This window comes from Ammospiza nelsoni, chromosome 23 (genome assembly GCF_027579445.1).
Source record: "Ammospiza nelsoni isolate bAmmNel1 chromosome 23, bAmmNel1.pri, whole genome shotgun sequence".
In the NCBI taxonomy this organism is placed as follows: Eukaryota; Metazoa; Chordata; class Aves; order Passeriformes; family Passerellidae; genus Ammospiza; species Ammospiza nelsoni.
In genome coordinates, this window is record NC_080655.1 from 2,891,373 (window position 1) to 2,910,638 (window position 19,266).

General features: G+C 57.4%; 1 protein-coding gene across 1 annotated transcript in view; it reads left to right on the forward strand.

The window, feature by feature from the left end:
• The window catches only part of SOX13 (SRY-box transcription factor 13), a 29,691-nt gene extending 11,621 nt beyond the window's left edge, over positions 1–18,070 (forward strand). The window contains exons 2-14 of the mRNA XM_059488023.1: positions 8,950–9,155; positions 9,864–9,989; positions 10,124–10,210; positions 10,592–10,764; positions 11,402–11,470; positions 11,562–11,676; positions 12,047–12,129; positions 12,824–12,983; positions 14,385–14,494; positions 14,591–14,687; positions 14,769–14,912; positions 15,673–15,889; positions 16,688–18,070. Coding sequence (XP_059344006.1) covers positions 8,951–9,155; positions 9,864–9,989; positions 10,124–10,210; positions 10,592–10,764; positions 11,402–11,470; positions 11,562–11,676; positions 12,047–12,129; positions 12,824–12,983; positions 14,385–14,494; positions 14,591–14,687; positions 14,769–14,912; positions 15,673–15,889; positions 16,688–16,961 — 1,860 coding nt within the window. The 5' untranslated portion in view covers position 8,950 and the 3' untranslated portion in view covers positions 16,962–18,070. The remainder of the gene's footprint in view (positions 1–8,949; positions 9,156–9,863; positions 9,990–10,123; positions 10,211–10,591; positions 10,765–11,401; positions 11,471–11,561; positions 11,677–12,046; positions 12,130–12,823; positions 12,984–14,384; positions 14,495–14,590; positions 14,688–14,768; positions 14,913–15,672; positions 15,890–16,687) is intronic.
• The last annotated feature ends 1,196 nt before the right edge of the window (positions 18,071–19,266 follow it).

Below are 19,266 nucleotides of genomic sequence, written 5' to 3' on the forward strand. Positions count from 1 at the left end.
ATTCTGCTCTAAAGTCAGGTTTCAAGTCAAGTCTGGTTGAAATCCCTGATTAAAATCTCGTTTGCGCTCGGCGCCTCAGCCGAGCCCCCCGCCCCCGGCCGTGCCTGGAAACGCTGAGTGACACGAGTGACACAAAAACGCCACCGAGATCGGCCACGCCGATAAACCCCGCTCTGGGGCCAGGGCAGGGCAAGGAGGGAGCCGTGCCAGGCTCGCCGTGCCAGGCTCGCCGTGCCAGCTTTTGGGTGAGTTGTCCCCCATCCTCATCGCAGATTTTTCCTTATTTCTCTGGGTTTTGTCACTTTTTGAATTTCCTTCCCATCATCTTGGGGGGAGCAAGGGGGTGGAGGAGCTGCTCCAGGGATTTCTGCTGGAGGATTTCAGGATTTCTCCAGATCCCCAAAGATCTGGAGCTGCCCCCAGAACCCCTCTGTGGGTCATGGGGATGATCCCAAACTCTGCTGGGTTTGGGATAAAGGCTCAGTACCCATGGGGGTTTGGATCCAAAATATCTTTTAAAGTTTATTTCTGATGCAGAAAAAAAAAAAGGTAAATCCCCATCATTCAGAGCGCCAGGGTTGCCTCTATTTTGGATCCAATTTTAAAGTTTATTTCTGATGCAGGAAAATAAAATGGGAAAAAGGGTAAATCCCCATTATTCAGAGTGCCAGGATTGCCTCTATTTTGGATCCAAAACATCTTTTAATATTTATTTCTGATACGGAAAAAATAAAGGGAAAAGGGTAAATCCCCATTTTTCAGAGTGCCAAGATTGCCTCTATTAAAGAGGGAACATTTTGGGTTTTTTTAGGGTTTTAATGCAGGGAGGGATGGGAAGGGCAGAGGAAAAGGGGGATAAAAAAAAGGGTTTTGCTTTTTCCTAGAGGTTTAAACCTGTGATTTTCTGGGAAGGAAACTTTGTGCTCTCAGACTTCTCCCTGGCCTTGATTTCCCTCTCCTGAGCATCCCCTTCCCCTAAAACCCCATAAAATTCCCTGGATGTGCCGAAGGTGCTGCAAGGACCCTTTTCCTTATGGATTTATCTCCTGAAGTGGCAGAACCAACCCAAAGCTCCCAAATCTGCTCTGGAGTCCAGGAAACGGGAATGACCAGCGCTGGTCCCGGGGCCATCACGTGGCTCCTCCTGGGATTGTTCCCGGGATTTTGTGGGGTTGGAAATAATTCCAGCGGAGTTTCCTCCGCTTCCCTGATGAGATCATTCCCGCCTCATAAATCCCACAGCCAGGAAGTTCCACCTGAGGTTCAGCCGGGTTTTTTGGTTTTTTTTTCAAACCCTCCCCACAGCAAAAGGAAAAATGTGTTTGGGTCGTGGCTGTGAAAAGAGGTGGCCCCGGGCCAGGGAAGGATCCGGCTGCTTCCAGGGATTGGGATTTATTTGGGTAATTATGTTCCAGGGATTGGGTTTTATTTGGACAATTATGTTCCAGGGATTGGGTTTTGTTTGGGTAATTATGTTCCAGGGATGGGGTTTAATTTGGATAATTATGGACCTCCTGGCTGGGTTTTGTCACACACACAGGCTCGTGGGAGGCAGAATCCCTGGATTTGGGGTTGGGAAAGAAGGTCCCAGCTGGTTTTTGGGATTCTAAAGGATGAACCCCCCTTGGAGTAGTGGGAAAACAGAGGGAGATGGAAATTCTCCATGCAAAGGGAAACTGGGATGGGTCCCAGAGGTTGGGATGGATCCAGGTGCCCACAGGGGATGTGTGGGGCATGGATCCTGATCCCAGTGATGTGTGGGGCACAGGTCCAACCAATCCCAGTGATGTGTGGGGCAAGGATCCTGATCCCAGTGATGTGTGGGGCATGGATCCTGATCCCAGTGATGTGTGGGGCATGGATCCTGATCCCAGTGATGTGTGGGGCATGGATCCTGATCCCAGTGATGTGTGGGGCACAGATCCTGATCCCAGTGATGTGTGGGGCATGGACCCAATGGATCCCAGTGGTGTGTGGGGCATGGATCCTGATCCCAGTGCCCACAGGGGATGTGTGGGGTTTGACTCACTCTTCTCAGGCTTTGTTGGGAGTTTTGTTTCCCCATTCCCACCCACCTGGAGGACACAGGGAGGACAAGCCCCAAGGGGATGGGTTGGATTTGGCTAAGAAAGACAATCCCATGGGAAAATCAGGAAAATCACTGAGGGCAGATCTGCCGTTTAGTCCTCATCCCATTTCCTGGGACACAAGGATCCTGGGATTTATAGGGGATGGGAAACATCCCTGATGGAGAACATGGAGCATCCCATGGAGACTCCCAGATCCTCCTCTTCCCCTTGACCCAGGAATTCCCTTTTCCTCCCTGCCTTGCATTTGAGAGAATTTAGGGATGAATCCCTGCTAATTTCCCTCTTTCCTCAAGTTTTGGAGAGTGGGACTGATTGGATTTGCCCCCAAAACTCTGCAGGAATTCATCAGGGCAATGTGCACCTCATTAATAACCCTGGGTATGGCCTGGAGGCCTTTGGAAGAGGCAGGCTGGGGGCTTTTGGGGATAAAATTGGTTAAAATGGTTGTAATTTCCTTAGGGTTCAACTTGGAGACCTTGATTGCTCCTTTTCATCTTAAAAAATGGAAAGTTGATGCTGCACTCCCAAAAAACCCCATAATGTGTCTGTGCTGAGAATTCCAAGGGTGAGGAGGGGACATCCCTCCATGGGGACACCAGGATGGGGTCCCACACCCCTGAAGAGGGGACATGGTGGAAATGGGGGTGGCACAAGCAGAGGGGTGACCCAACCCCTTCCTGTGACGGGAGTTTCCGTGATGTTGGCACTGTCACTGACACGTCACCGCCGTACCCGGACCCCATGGTGACATTTCTGGATGTTTCCAGAGCTCGTTTGTCCTTCAGGGAAGGAGAAATCTCCTTCAGGGAGCTGAGGGTGGGTGGAGGATGGACAAACACCCACCTGGTTTGGGTGGACAGCGGGACGTCCCAGCTCCTGCTCATCCCAAAGGCTGTGCTGGGATGGAAACCGGCATTTGGGGTCTGGGGGTCTCTTTGGGATGGGGATTTTCCATCGGGAAAGGACAAACCAGGCAATTCCCATCCTGCTCCTGCTGCCCATCGGAGCTTCCCCCTCCCCAAATCTCCTGTGGCCACCAAAGTTCTTCCATCTCAGGGCGGATTTTGCAGCTTTTCCGGCGCCCTGAGCTCTCTTTGCGTTTTTCTGCTGCTGAGGTGTCGAGAAGGCGGAGGCGGCCGAGGATGGGGCTGAGCCCAAATTTGGAGCGTTTCCACTGCTGCTTTATGAGGCAGCGGGGTGGGGACACAGCCCGGGCAGGGGACACGGGCTCTGAGCAGTGACACGAGGAGCTGTGGCTCTCACGTGCTGCTGGTGCCATTTCTGGGGCTGAAAACGCTCATCCCTTTGCCTTTTGGGGCTAAAAAATGTTTTTTTCAGAACCAGAAAATCCAGTGGCTCTTGCGTGATAGTGATGGCATTTCTGGGGCTGAAAATGCTCATTCTGTTGTCTTTTTGGTTAAAAAAATGATTTTTCAGAGCCAGAACCTTGGGGACATGGGCTCTGAGCAGTGACAAGGTTCTGTGGCTCTCATGTGGCGGTGGTGGCAATTTTGGGACGGAAAACGCTCATCCAGTTGCCTTTTGGGGTTAAAAACCAATTTTTCATAAGCAGCAAACCCTGTGATTCTGACATGATGCTGGTGCCATTTCTGAGGCTGAAAATTCTCATCCTGTTGCCTTTTGGGGCTAAAAAAATGGTTTTTCAGTATCAAAAACCTTGTGGCTCTGACATGGTAGTGGTGGCACTTCTGGAGCTGAAAATCCTCACTCAGTGGCATTTTGGGGTTAAAAACTAACTTTTCAGAACCAGAAAACCCTGTGTCTCTGACATGGTGATGACGGCATTTCTGGGGCTGAAAACTCTCATCCCTTTTGGGGTTAAAAAATGATTTTTCAGAACCAGAACCTTGGAGACACAACCCTGGCAGGGGACACGGGCTCTGAGCAGTGGCAAGGTTCTGTGGCTCTCACATGGTGGTGGTGGCATTTCTGAGTCTAAAAACCCTCATCCCATTGTCTTTTGGGGTTAAAAACCAATTTTTTAGAACCAGAAAACCCTGTGGCTCTGACATGGTGATGATGGCATTTCTGGGGCTGAAAACGCTCATTCTGTTGCCTTTTGGGTTAAAAAAGAATTTTATAGAGCCAGCAAACCCTGTGGCTCTGACATGGCGGCAGTGGCATTTTTGGGCCTGAAAATTCTCATTCCATTGCTTTTTGGGGTTTAAAACCAAATTTTTCCAAACCATCAAACCCTGGGGTCTTGCACTTCCTTACCCACCTTTCTCCCACCCCCATGCACGGATGTCACATCCCACCTCCCTCACGGCCACCTGCCATTCCCAGGGAATGACCCCGAATCCTGGGATGCTCTGAATCCCCAGGGAAGGACCAGCAGCCCCATGAACTTCCCCCAGGCAGGGCCATGGGCCACCCCTGGCCATCCCTGGCCGGGCACGGCGGAGCAAACATCCATTCTTTTCTCTCTTGGAAGACACCCGGGGCGGAAACGCTTGGAAGCGGCCCCGAAAGGACATTCCAAGTCTGGCAGGAAAGCGGCCCCGCTCGTCTGGCAGGAGATGGGCTATTGTCTGTCCCGGTGGCCGGCCGGGATTCCTCAGGTCCTGCCTGGAAGAGGAAAATCTCCGTGTGTGTCTTTATTTTTTCCTCTGCCCGCTCCCAGGGGTGTCGCGGCTGCTGCTCGTGCCGGCGTTGCTCTTCTGGTGTTTCCTCCACGGGTTTTTCCTTGTTTTGCCAAATTTCCTGGGCTCTGGTGGTGGGATGAAGGTTTTTTTGGGGTGATTGGGAACCATGTTGGGGTTCTGAAGGGAAGAGATGTGGATGGAGAGCTTTGGGAGGGAGGAGAGCAAGAATTTCAGGATCTGGGAGAACCTGATGGGCAGGAGAGGGCAGGGTGATCCCAAAAATCTGGGCATGCAGCTCACCAAGGGTCTCTTCGCTGTCCCTGGGGTGGGATTGTCCCCAAAATGAGGGGCAGGAAGAGCCCTGAGGCAGCAGTGATGTGACATGGGGTGAGGGATCTTGGTGGCTCTTGGGTCCCCAAGATCCTGCAGTGCCAGGATCTCGGCATCTCTTGCTCGCCACATCTCTTAGATCCCCAAACTCTTGAAGTTCTGGAATTTCACTGCCCCTTGAATTCCCAAACTCCTGCAGTGTCAGGGTCTCAATATCTGGATCCCAAACTCCTGCAGCACCAGGGTTTTGGTGTCGCTTGGATCCCAGCTTTGTCCTGTGCTGGGATCTCAGCATCTCTTGGATCCCCAAATTCCTGCTGTGCTGGAATCCCATTGCCTCTTGGATCTTCAAACTCCTGCAGTGCCAGAATCTCAACATCTGTATCCCAAAATCCTGCACTGTCAGGATCTTGATGTTTCTTGGATCCCAGACTTCTGCAGTGCCAGCATCTCAACATCTGGATCCCAAGATCCTGCAGTGCTGGGATTTTAGGGTTTCCTGGACCCCAAACTTCTGCAGTGCCAGGATCTCAGCATCTCCTGCATTCTCCTGGATCCCAGGCTGTGGGATTTTGGCATCTCCTGGATCTCCAAGCTCCTGCAGTGCCGGGATCTCAACATCTGGATCCCAAACTCCTGCAGTGCCGCGATTTTGGCATCCCTCAGATCCCCAAACCAGTGCCGGGCAGGGTGGGGATTTTCTGGCACCTCATCCCCTTTTCCCAGCCCCTGGAGCTGTTCTGCCGATAGGATCAGGCCTGGCTGGCGGGCAGGAAGGGTGGCACGGCCACCGGGAGAATTGCAGGACGTGCCGTTCGCGGCCACAAACTGGGAAACACAAACTGTCACCATCCCCAAAATCTTGGAGCTGCCGGGCTGGGATTGGGAGGAAAGGTGAAATGTGGGAATTTCAGGGCTTGTGGGATGAGCTCTCAAAAAGCTGTGAGGGAAGGAAGCATCCCAGGAGGATTTGGGATCTGTTTCCATCCTCCGGGCTGGTGCTTTCCATCCCAACCCCATTCCCTCCCTTCCTCCCCACCCTGGATTTAATGGGGAACATTACAAACCAAGAAGATCCTTTCAGGGCCGTGCCAGGGCGATTGTTCCGTGCCCATTGTGTGCCCCAGGCAGCCCCGGAGCCCGCACCTGAGACCCGCCCGCAATGAGATAACAGCGCCGTTTTCCCCTTTTCCCCTTTTTTTTGTTTGCTCGGTGGGGTGGATAACAAACCCTCGAGGAGGCCTCTTTCAAACACGGCCCTATTAAAGCCTGGCCCCATTTTAAGAGTGAACTTCCAGTGGCTGCACCGGGAGGTGAAGCACAATGGGAACGGGACCTGTGGGAGGGCTGGGATGGGATTTTGTGCCTGCCTCAAACCAAAGCCATCCCTCTGTGCCGCGGAGCATCCCAAAACTACAAAATTTGCATTTTTGTGCGGATAAAACACCAAAAAAGCTGGGGAAAATGGAGTTTCACACACACCTGAGGTGCTGTGCATTCCTGCCTCAGTTTCCCCATTTAAAACATCCCCACAAGGCCAATCCTTGCTGGAGCGGGCACAGCTTTCCACCGGGGCCGGTCCTTCCCGGTGATGGATTTTGGGGGCCAAGGTGAGCCGGGGCAGGAAGGGGCGCCGCAGGATGCGGCAGCCCCCGGGCAATGCGGGGCCGGGAGGAAACCCGGCGGGTTTGTTCGGCGGAGGGCGAGGGAACCGAGATTAAAAAAAGGCCCGCTAAGATCAGAAAGGCTGGCGAGCACAGTGCCCTATTGTGGAGCTGTCACACTTCCCTTTACTTTATTGCTTTTGTCCAACACCCCATTGTTCCACTTCCTTTTGTCCCCTATTCACAGCCCTGGCTTTTCATTACCCAGCCGGCCTTGTTGTTTTCATTTCTTTTGTTTGAAGTTCCTGAGAGGAAGGTTTTATTTTCAGCCGTTTGATTAATTCGCAGCTTGAGCCGGGCTTTGTTTGTTATGTAATTGCTGCCCCCAAGCCGGGCGGCCCAGCTCAGCCCTCCCCACCCCGCTTTGCACCCCCAAACTGCCTTGAGGGGCTCCTGAGGGGGGTCTGGGAGGGGAGAGGGTGCTGGGTTTGGGGTGGCAGCCCCCAGGCAGGTGCTGTCCCCATTGCAGGGCACTTCCACAACCCAGCTCCCGATTCTGGGATAAATCCCTTCCTTAGCTGCCTCCTTTTCCCATTATTCCCGCTGAAAGGCGAGGACAATGCTTGTCCCCGTTCTTGCTGTGTGGTGTGAGGCTTGGTGGCCACAGAAGCCAAATCCCCGTGGGCACCACTGATCCTGGCACCCGCTCTTGGCAGCCCTGGCACCCAGAGTGAGGAGTGGGACACATTTTTTGGGGACAAACCCCACGGAACTCCAGTGCTTGGGGTCCTCTACAGCCTGTTCCCTATAAAACTCATCGTCATTCCTGCGATGTCTGTCCGGCAGCACAGGGATTGGGATGGGGATTGGTGCCCAAAGGGGTTTGTGGGGTCAGGGAGAGCCATTTCTGGGGTCTTCCCCTTGTCCTGGCAGGGCCTGTGTGGTGCTGTGCCAGGGACTTCTGGAGGAACCATTCTGGTGGCTAGTCCTGGTCTCAGGTCCATCTCACGGCAGAGACTCCTGGAGGAGCAGTTTTGGTGGCCAGTCCTGGTCCCAGGTCCCTCCTGTGCCAGGGACTCCCAGAGGAACCATTCTGGTGCCAGTCCCAATCCCATTCCATGGCAGGGATTCCCACAGGAACCATTCTGGTGCCCAGTCTCATCACATTCCAAGGATTCCTGGAGGAGCCATTCTGGTGGCTGGTCCCAGGTCCCTCCTGTGCTGGGGACTCCCAGAGGAGCCATTTTGGTGGCCAGTCCTGGCCCCATCTCATTCCAAGGATTCCTGGAGGAGCAGTTTTGGTGGCCAGTCCTGGTTCCAGGTCCATCCCATGGCTGGGGATTCCTGGAGGAACCATTCTGGTGGCCAGTCCCGGGTCCATCTCATGGCAGGGACTCCCACAGGAACTGTTCTGCTGCCCAGTCCTGGTCCTACATCCATTCCATGCCAGGGACTCCTGGAGGAGCCATTCTGGTAGTCAGTCCTGGTCCCAGCTCCCTCCCGTGCCAGGGGTTCCTGGAGGAGCCGTCCTGGTGCCGTCCCAGCCATTGTTGGGCAGAGCCAGGATTTCCCCTTCCCGTTGGATCGGGAAACCCGCGGCTGCTCCGATGGCTTTCCAGGCACGGCACCTGGAGCTGTGAGGGACCCCTGGGGTGCTGGTCCCTGTCACCCTCAGCCTGGGCTTGCTGGATGTGGCATGAAGTTCCCTCAAGCTGTCCCTCACTTCCAATCTCTGGGATCTCCGGGTTGCCTTTAGGAATTCATCCCTCCATCCCAGGGTGTGAAGGGTTGGTTTTCCCAAGGATTGAGCCCCAAAAACCTGGAGAATTGGGAACAAGAGCTCTCAGAGTGTGAAGGGTTGGGTTCCCTGAGGATTGAGCCCCAAAAATCTGGAAAAGTGGGAGCAAGAGCTCCCAAGATGTGAAGGGTTGGTTTCCCTGAGGATTGAGGCCTGAAAACCCAGAGAACCAGGAACAAGAGCTCCCAGAGTGTGAAGGGTCAGTTTCCCTGAGGTTTGAGCCCCAAAAATCTGGAAAACCAGGAAAAAAACCTCTCAAGGTGTAAAGGGTCGGTTTCTCTGAGGTTTGAGCCCCAAAAACCTGGAGAACCGGGAACAAGAGCTCCCAGGATGTGAAGGGTTGGTTTGCCCAAGGATTGAACCCCAAAAACCCGGAGAACCAGGAACAAGAGCTCAGCTTTGCCCACGGCAAACCCCAGGGACGCTGTCCTTGCACCATGGGGCACCCAGTGCAGGGCCAGGCTGGCAGAGGGGTGCCCACACCCCGTGGATGCCCATGGTGACATCCCTGCTGTCCCCAGGATGTCCGTGAGGAGCCCCGTCTCTCCACCCCCGGAGCTGGATGGAGCGGGCACCATGGTGAACTGCGCCGTCAAGACCGAGGAGAAGAAGGAGGGCAGCCCTGAAACCCCTCCGGGGGCTGCCCCCAGCGCTGACCCCCGGCCCCACGACCCCCCAGGGCCACCTCCCAGGGATGGCACCGACCCCCAGGCCCTGCCACAGGTGGGTGTGACAATTTGGTGCTGCCCCCAGCCCTGCTCCAGACCCTCCATCCCATGGAGGAGACGGTGGCTGCTCCCCTGCGTGGTTTTTCCTCATCCCGAGGAATTAACACTAAAATTTGAGGCTTTCCCAAGGTTTTTTGGCTGTTCTTTTGAGCCTAAAAACATGGAAAACTAGGAACAAGAGCTCCCAGAGTATGAAGGGTTGGTTTCTCTGAGGATTGAGCCCAAAAACCTGGAAAATTGGGAACGAGAGCTCCCAGGGTGTGAAGGGTTGGTTTCTCTGAGGATTGAGCCCAAAAACCTGGAAAATTTGGAACGAGAGCTCCCAGGGTGTGAAGGGTTGGTTTCTCTGAGGTTTGAGCTCCAAAATCCTGGAAAATTTGGAACGAGAGCTCAGCTTTGCCCATTGCAAACCTGGGGCTGCTCTGGGGTCATCCTTGGGCTTTGAGGGCTTCATCTTTGGTGTGGAACCCCCAACAACCCTCTCCAGGTGTTCCCCATCCCTTCAGCCTCCCTTTCCCATTGTCCTGGGGTTTTTCCCTCTCCCTGCTCTGCCCTCAGAGGGGAGAGGAGCTCAGGGGACAATTCCAGCTTTTCCATGATGCTCTCTAGATGGGACTCAGGGAACGTGCCTGCCAGAGCGTGCTCCAGCTCCCAACATCCCACCAGACGGGCATGTCCCATGCTGAGGGTGTCCCTGGGGGTGGCAGTGACATTCTGTGTCCCTCAGGAATCCCGCTCTCCCTCTGGGGACGTCCCCGAGCCCCGGCGCTCCGCCTTCGAGCCGGCCGGGAGCGGCCAGGAGAAGCTGGACTTCAACAGGAACCTGAAGGAAGGTGGGAAATGTTCCTAAGGGATTCCTTCCCTGCCTCGTGGGATTCCCCCAGAGCTGTGGGATGGATGGAGCTGTGCTGCAGAGCCTTGGGATGTGCTCATGTGGTTGTCTTCTTGTCCCTGTCCTTGTCCCCAGTGATGCCAACCATCGAGAAGCTGCTGGCCAGTGACTGGAAGGAGCGGCTGCTGGGCCGGAACGCGGCTGAATCCAAGGAAGTGAAAGGTGGGATCCACCTCCACCAAGCTCCCTCCTCCATCCCAGCTGGGAGCACCAAAGCAGGAGGGGAATGTCCGCATTTCATTGGGATTTGTCTCTTTTTTAATTTTTTTTTTTTTTTTTGGAGCATCTTTGCGTAGGTGGGTGGGGTTCAGCATGTAGGGATCTTTCAATTTCTCCCAAATCTGCATTCCCTGGTCAATGGTGGCTCTGCTCTGGTGGCTTTAGGACTCCTTCGCCTCACATTTCCCACCCCAAAGTCTTCAATCTCCCCGGTCATAGGAAATGGGAATTACACTCCTTAACCAAAACCACCTCCATCCCACCTTGTGCTTGACCCTCTCCCCACCCCCTGACCCACATCTACTCGGGTTTTTTCCCCCCCAGGAACGCAGGAGAGCCTGGCGGAGAAGGAGCTGCAGCTGCTGGTGATGATCAACCAGCTGTCCACGCTGCGGGACCAGCTGCTGACGGCGCACTCGGAGCAGAAGAACATGGCCACCATGCTCTTCGAGAAGCAGCAGCAGCAGATGGAGCTGGCACGGCAGCAGCAGGAGCAGGTGGGGACTGTCACCCCCACTCCAGGGTCCCTTTGGGATCAGAGTGTGGGGATCTTCCCATTCCTCCCCAGTCTGACATTCCCTGCTCGTCCAGTGGTGGCTCTGGTGGCTTTAGGACTTCTCTGCCTCGCATTTCACACCCCAAAGTCTTCAATGTCCCTTAGAGGTTAGAGGAATAGATCCCTTTGGGATCTGTTTGGGGATCTATTATGGCTTTGGGGTCTCATTTTGTGTTCCCATCCCAAAGCCCTCAGAGCTGGGAGGACCAAGGGTGGATGGAGATGGGGGTTGAGCTCCTCAAGATGAACAAACCACCCCAGGTGCCTCCTGCCTGTGCTCACCTGCTCCTTGAACACCTTGGATTTTCCTCTCCCGAGGGCAGGGGTGACACCACTGTCACACCTGGGGTGTGACACACAGAACATATGTGTCACAAGCGCTGTCACTCAGCACTTGTGTGTCACTTGTGTCACTCCCTCGAGGTGGCTCAGGGCAGCTCAGCCTCTCCTCCTGCCCATCCCACAGCCCTGGGGACCCCTTGCCACCCTTTTTTTGGTGGTGCTGGCCGGGTTCTGTCAGGCTGGAAGCCAGCCTAGCGCTGTCCTTGATGTCACCAACGCCACTGTCCCCTCCGCAGATCACCAAGCAGCAGCAGCAGCTCATCCAGCAGCAGCACAAGATCAACCTCCTCCAGCAGCAGATCCAGGTAAAGGCAGGGGACACCTGTGTCCCTGTGACCGCAGCCGTGTCCTGCTGTGCCCTGCAGCGCTGATCTGGTGTCCCTGTGTCCCCTCCAGCAGGTCAACATGCCCTACGTGATGATCCCCGCCTTCACCCCCGGCCACCAGCCCCTGCCGGTGACCCCCGAGTCCCAGCTGGCGCTGCCCATCCAGCCCATCCCCTGCAAACCGGGTGAGTCGGGGCTGGCCCAGCCCTGCGGGGTGGCCTTGTCTCCCAAACGTGTCCCTGCTGTCCCCCAGCCATGTCCCCGTTGTCCCCAGCTGTGTCCCTGCTGTCCCCAAGCTCTGTCCCTGTTGTCCCCCAGCTGTATCCCTGCTGTCCCCAGCCACGTCCCTGTTGTCCCCCAGCCGTGTCCCCATTGTCCCCCAGCCATGTCCCCGTTGTCCCCCAGCCGTGTCCCTGCTGTCCCCAGCCATGTCCCTGCTGTCCCCAGCTGTGTCCCTGTTGTCCCCAGCCGTGTCCCTGCTGTCCCCAGCCGTGTCCCCATTGTCCCCCAGCCGTGTCCCTGCTGTCCCCAAGCTCTGTCCCTCTGCTCCCGCAGTGGATTACCCGGTGCAGCTCCTGCACAGCCCCCCTCCTGCCACGCTCAAGAGACCCGCGGGCCCGGGACACCTCCAGATGCAGGTACGGCCCCAGAAACCCCAAAACCCTGGTACAGCCCCCAAAACCCTGGTATAACCCAAAAAACCCTGGTGCAGCCCCCCAAACCCCAGTACAGCTCCAAAAACCCCCAAAAAACCTGGTCCAGCCCCCCAAAACCCTGCTAAAGCTCCCCAAACCTTGGTACAGTCCCAAAACCCCCAAAACCCTGGGACAGCCCCCCAAACCCTGGTATGGCCCCCCAAAAACCCTGGTACAGCCCCAAAACCCCCCTTAAACTGCTGGTACAGCCCCAAAATCCCCTTCAACCCCTGGTACGGTCCCCAAAATCCTGGTACAGTCCCCAAAAACCCCTCCAAACCCTGGTACTGCCTCAAAACCCCCCTTCAACCCCTCATACAGTCCCAAAACCCCCTCCAAACCCTGGTACAGCCCCAAAAACCCTGGTAGATCCCCAAAGACCCCAAAAACCCTGGTACACCTCCAAAAACCCCCAAAACCCTGGTACAGCCCTCAAAACCCCTCCAAACCCTGGTATAGCCCCAAAAATCCCTCCAAGCCTTGGTACAGCTCCCAAACCCCTGATACAGCCCCAAAATACCTGGTAGACCTCCAAAAACCCCAAAAATCCTGATAGAGCCCCCAAAACCCCTCCAAACTCTGCACTGGGGCTCTGGGGGCAGCTCCTCACCCCTCATCCCTCCCTCCTCCTCCTCAGGAGACCTCGCAGCCGCTGAACCTGACGGCCAAGCCCAAGGGCTCGGAGCTGCCCAGCGCCTCCAGCTCTCCCAGTTTGAAGATGAGCGGCTGCCAGGCGCTGCCACCGAGCCACGGGGCCAGCAGGGAGCTGCAGAGCAGCCCCTCCAACCTCCCGCTGGGTGGGGACACGAGGGACAACCCTGTCACCCTGCGCTGTGCCACCAATAGGGCATGGCTGGGACGGGCAGGGTGGGGTTGGGTGACCAATGGCACTGATGGGTGCCCACGGGGTGGGTTGAGTGGTCAGTGGGGTGACCAATGGCACTGATGGGTGCCCATGGGGTGGGTTGAGTGGTCAGTGGGGTGACCAATGGCACTGACAGGGGGTGGATTGAGTGGTCAGCAGATTGACCACTGACACTGATTGGTGCCCATAAGGGTGGGCATTGTGAGTGGTCAGTGGGGTGACCAATGGCACTGAGGGGTGCCCATAAGGGTGGGCATTGTGAGTGGTCAGTGGGGTGACCAATGGCACTGAGGGGTGCCCATAAGGGTGGGCATTGTGAGTGGTCAGTGGGGTGACCAATGGCACTGAGGGGTGCCCATAAGGGTGGGCATTGTGAGTGGTCAGTGGGGTGACCAATGGCACTGATGGGTGCCCACGGGGTGGGTTGAGTGGTCAGCAGAGTAACCACTGACAGGTGCCCGTAAGGGTGGGCATTGTGAGTGGTCAGTGAGGTGACCAATGGCACTGACAGGGGGTGGATTGAATGGTCAGCAGAGTGACCACTGACACTGATTGGTGCCCATAAGGGTGGGCATTGTGAGTGGTCAGTGAGGTGACCAATGGCACTGATGGGTGCCCACGGGGTGGGTTGAGTGGTCAGCAGAGTAACCACTGACAGGTGCCCATAGGGGTGGGTTGAGTGGTCAGTGGGGTGACCAATGGCACTGATGGGTGCCCATAGGGGTGGACACTGTGAGTGGTCAGTGGGGTGACCAATGGCACTGACAGGTGCCCTTAGGGGTGCTGTGAGTGGTCAGCAGAGTGAACACTGGCACTGATGGGTTCCTGTAGGGGTCAGTGCTGTGAGTGGCCATCAGGGTGGCAACTGGCACTGATGGGTGACTGTAGCGGTGGGTGTGTGAGTGGTCAGCAGAGTGACCACTGCCATTGGTGGCTGCCCATAGTGGTGGGTGTGTGAGTGGTCAGCAGAGTGACCACTGGCATTGATGGGTGTCCGTAGGGGTGGGTGCTATGAGTGACCAGTGAGGTGACCACTGGCACTGACAGATGCCCATGGGGGTGGGTACGCTGGGGGTCAATGGGGTGACCGCTGGCACTGATGGGTGCCCTAAGGGGTCAGTGCTGTGAGTGGTCAGCAGGGTGGCCGCTGGCACTGATGGGTGGCCTTAGGAGTGGATTGAGTGGTCAGCAGAGTGGCCGCTGGCACTGATGAGTACCCGCAGGGGTGGGTGCTGTGAGTGGTCAGTGAGGTGACAACTGGCATTGACGGCTGGGTGCTGTGAGTGGTCAGTGAGGCGACCACTGGCACTGACGGGTGCCCGTGTCCTGCCAGGATTCCTGGGAGAGGGCGATGCCATCACCAAAGCCATCCACGACGCGCGGCAGCTGCTGCACGGCCACGGCGCCGCCATGGAGGGGTCACTGAGCAGCCCCTACCGCAAGGTGAGGGTCACTCCGTGCGGTCACCGTCCCCTCTGCCACCCCAGTGCCACAGCTGTCCCCAGGCTGGGGCTGGCTCCTGACCCCTCTGTCCTGCAGGAGCCCGTCGGGATCGACTCCTCCCCAGTGAAGGAGCGGATGGAGGAGACCCCCGGCCACCGGCTGGACGAGGCTCTGCTGAGCTGCGAGATGGACGGTGAGGGTGGCCAGAGCACGGTGGTGACCCCAGGGTGGCTCTGTCCTGTGGCTCCTGCCCTCATCCCGCGTGTCCCCGCAGGCTCCCGGCACTTCCCGGAGTCCAGGAACAACAACCACATCAAGCGGCCCATGAACGCCTTCATGGTGTGGGCCAAGGACGAGCGCAGGAAGATCCTGCAGGCCTTCCCAGACATGCACAACTCCAGCATCAGCAAGATCCTGGGTGAGATCCCAGGGCAGGAGCACCTCTGCAGCCCCTGGAGGGATGGGAATGAGGTCCTGGGACAGGAGATCCACTCTGCATCTCCATGGAGAGATGGGAATGAGATCCTGGGGCATGATCTTCTCTGCAGCCCCTGGAGGGATGGAAATGAGATCTGGGAATGGGAGATCCACTCTGCATCTCCATGGAGGGATGGGAATGAAATCCTGAGGCAGGATCCACTCTGCCACCTCTGGAGGGATGGGAATGAAATCCTGGGGCAGGGCATCCACTCTGCATCATCTGGAGGGATGGGATCAAGATGTGGGAGTGGGGGATCTCCTCTGCAGCTCCTGGAGGGACGGGAACAAGATCCTGGTGTGGGATCTCCTCTGCATCACCTGAAGGGTTTGGAAAAAGATCTTGGGACAGGGGATGTGCTCTGCATCTTCCTGGAGGGAGGGGATGAATCCAGGAGAGAAGGTCAGAGAATGAGGGAATGAATCCCTGGAGGTGCCTGGAGAAGGTCAGGGAATGAGCAGATGAATACACAAGGGAAGGTTAGGGAATGAGAAGACGAATCCCTGGAAATGCCCAGGGAAATTCAGGGAAGTTGTTCCCGATATTCCAGCAGAACGGCCCCCACCAGCACCGCTGTAAATCCAGGCGCCATTCCCACAAGCAACGCCAATAATTAACATCATTAATTAACCAACCTTGGGATGGTTGGTCTCCTCGCTCAGGCGGGCTGTGAGGACACTCTCCTCCTTTCCCCGTGCAGGATCCCGCTGGAAATCCATGTCCAACCAGGAGAAGCAGCCCTACTACGAGGAGCAGGCGCGGCTGAGCCGGCAGCACCTGGAGAAGTACCCGGACTACAAATACAAACCGCGGCCCAAGCGCACCTGCATCGTGGAGGGCAAGCGGCTGCGCGTGGGCGAGTACAAGGCGCTGATGAGGAACCGGCGCCAGGACGCCAGGCAGGGCTACTTGATAGGGTAATTGATAAGGGGATTGATAAGGGGAGAGGTAACACGGGTTGGTAATGGGGGATTGGTAAGGGGGGATTGGTAATGGGGCATTGGTAAGGGGGGATTGATAAGTGGGGTTAATAAGGGGGGATTGGTAGAGGGGGAATTGATGAGGAACTGGTGACAGGACACCAGGCAGGGTTACTTGATAGGGTAATTGATAAGGGGATTGATAAGGGGAGAGGTAACACGGGTTGGTAATGGGGGATTGGTAAGGGGGGATTGATAAGTGGGGTTAATAAGGGGGGATTGGTAGAGGGGGAATTGATGAGGAACTGGTGACAGGACACCAGGCAGGGTTACTTGATAGGGTAATTGATAAGGGGGATTGATGAAAGGGGGATTGGTAATGGGGGATTGGTAAAGGGGGACTGATAAAGGGAATTGATAAGGGGGAATTGGTAAAGGGGGATTGATAAGGGGTGATTGGTAATGGGAATTAGTAAGGGGGATTGATAAGGGGGGATTGATAAAAGGGGATTGATAAGGGCAGATTGGTAATGGGAATTGGTAAGGGAGGATTGATAAGGGGGAATTGATAAGGGACACCCTGTGTGCCCCACCCCATGGGCTCAGAGAGGTGGTGCTGGGGTGGAGCTCACCTGGTGACATGGGTGTGCGCCCATCTGGTGACATGGGTGGGGCCTCACCTGGTGCCCATGGGGTTGGTGCCCACCTGCCCCGCACAGATGCCCTCCTTAGGGTGGCCAAGGGAAGCCCCCTGAGCCCTGCCTGCCCCTCTGACACCCACCCCGTGTCCCGCAGGCCGCAGGGCAGCCAGGTGCCCCCCAGCTCCTCGGACGTGCTGTACCCGCGGCCGGTGGGCGTGCAGCTGCCCCCGCCCCTCCTGGAGCATTACCTGCCCCGCAGCGTGGACCCCACCATGCCCGTCATCGTCAACACCCGCAGCCTCAAGGACGGCGACGCCGGGGATGACGGGCACTCGGTGCCCGAGGGGGACATGTACCGCTACAGCGAGGACGAGGACTCGGAGGGCGAGGACAAGAGCGATGGCGAGCTGGTGGTGCTGACGGACTGAGGGGACACAGGGGGACAGTGGCAGGGCTGGCTGACACCTCTGGCTGTGTCCTGGTGTGGTGCCACGCAGAGCTGCCCACCTATAGAAGGGTGGGAGCTGCCCACCTGGGATTTTGGGTGGCAAGGACTTGGCCTTGCTTTGGATGTGGAGCCGAGGCCAGCGAGCCTGGAGATTTGGTGACGCTGTGGCTGCTGCGCTGTCACCCCTGAGGAGACCTGAGGCTCTGGGGCTGCAGGGAACCTCCAGAGCATCTCCAGCCCTGCAGCACCTGTGGGTGAGAGAGCCTCACCTGCTGCACTGCTGGGCACGGGATGGGGACACAGGATGGGGACACAGGACAGGGACACAGGACAGGGACATGGGATGGGGACACAGGACAGGGACACGGGACGGGGACACAGGACAGGGACTACTGGTCCCTCCTCTATCCTGGTGTGACCTCCCCTCCGCGTTTCCCGCTCGCTCTTTGGCTCCTGCCAGCGAATTCCCACCGAGCCAATTTTAGCTCCAGCCTGGCCCCGGCTCCAGCCAAGGGCTCCTCGGGGCTCTTTGTGCTGCCGGCAGCTCTGGCCCACTTTGGGAATAAAGCAGGGGCTGTTCCTGCCCTGCCAGCCCTCCCTCGGGGGGGATGTGCCCACCTGTGCCCGGGCACCTGGCACTGCAGCCTGGGCTGCACCTGAGCCCTGAGGGGTGAGAGGGAGGGAGAGGGAACGGCTGTGAGGGAAAGGAATGATGAGAAAAATGAGCTTGGGGTGGTCAGAGCCTGCTCCGGGGGCTGGGGTGTGGCTGGGCATGGCGGTGTCCAGGTGAGCGTTCAAGGTGTCCAGGAGTGTGTGCCATGTCCAGGTGTGTGGCAGTGCCCAAGTGAGAGTTCGGGCTGTCCAGGTGGGAGTTCAAGGTGTCCAGGTGAGAGTTGGGGGTGTCCAGGTGAGTAGCAGTGTCCAGGTGTGTGTGCCATGTCCCTTTGTGCATACAGAGTGTCCAGGTGTGTGTGCCCTGTCCAGGTGTGTGGCAGTGCCTAGGTGTGTGTGTGCCATGTCCAGGTGAGTGCAGTGTCCCTCTGTGTGGCAGTGCCCAGGTGTGTTTGTGCAGTGCCCAGGTGTGTGTGCCATGTCCCTCTGTGTGGCAGTGCCCAGGTGTGTGTGCCCAGGTGTGTAGCAGTGCCCAGGTGTGTAGCAGTGCCCAGGTGTGTGTGCCGTGCCCAGGTGTGTAGCAGTGCCCAGGTGTGTAGCAGTGCCCAGGTGTGTGTGCCGTGCCCAGGTGTGTAGCAGTGCCCAGGTGTGTAGCAGTGCCCAGGTGTGTGTGCCGTGCCCAGGTGTGTGTGCCCAGGTGTGTAGCAGTGCCCAGGTGTGTGTGCCGTGCCCAGGTGTGTGTGCCCAGGTGTGTAGCAGTGCCCAGGTGTGTGTGCCGTGCCCAGGTGTGTGTGCCCAGGTGTGTAGCAGTGCCCAGGTGTGTGTGCCGTGCCCAGGTGTGTGTGCCCAGGTGTGTAGCAGTGCCCAGGTGTGTAGCAGTGCCCAGGTGTGTGTGCCGTGCCCAGGTGTGTGTGCCATGCCCAGGTGTGTGTGCCCAGGTGTGTAGCAGTGCCCAGGTGTGTAGCAGTGCCCAGGTGTGTGTGCCATGCCCAGGTGTGTAGCAGTGCCCAGGTGTGAGTGCCGTGCCCAGGTGTGTAGCAGTGCCCAGGTGTGTGTGCCGTCCCAGGTGTGTGTGCCCAGGTGTGTAGCAGTGCCCAGGTGTGTAGCAGTGCCCAGGTGTGAGTGCCATGCCCAGGTGTGTGTGCCCAGGTGTGTAGCAGTGCCCAGGTGTGTGTGCCATGCCCAGGTGTGTGTGCCATGCCCAGGTGTGTGTGCCGTGTCCCCCCGTGCTCAGCCGCTCTCTCCCCGGCCGTGTCCCCGCTGTCGCTCCGTGCGCGGGGCTCCGGCACCGCCGTGTGGCAGAGCCGGGAACAGCCCCGAGCCTGGGACAGCGCGGGGACAGCGACAGCGCTCGGACGGTGGCAGTGCTGGGGACAGCACAGGGACAGTGACAGTGCTGGGGACACCGCAGGGATTGTCACTGTGCTGGGGACACCGTGGCCACCTGGGCTCGAAGCTGCACAAAGCGAGCACCAGCCTCTGTCCCCTTGTCCCTCTGTCCCCTTGTCCCCAAGCCGGGCTGGGGATGCGAATCTCAGCAGCACCAGCATTCCAGTGTTGGGGACACTGCCGTGGGGACACTGCCACAGTGACACTGTTGTGGGGACATCTTTTATCCCAGGGGACATCCCGCCAGCCCCTGCCCTGCCCAGCCAGCCCCTCCCAGCTCCCCT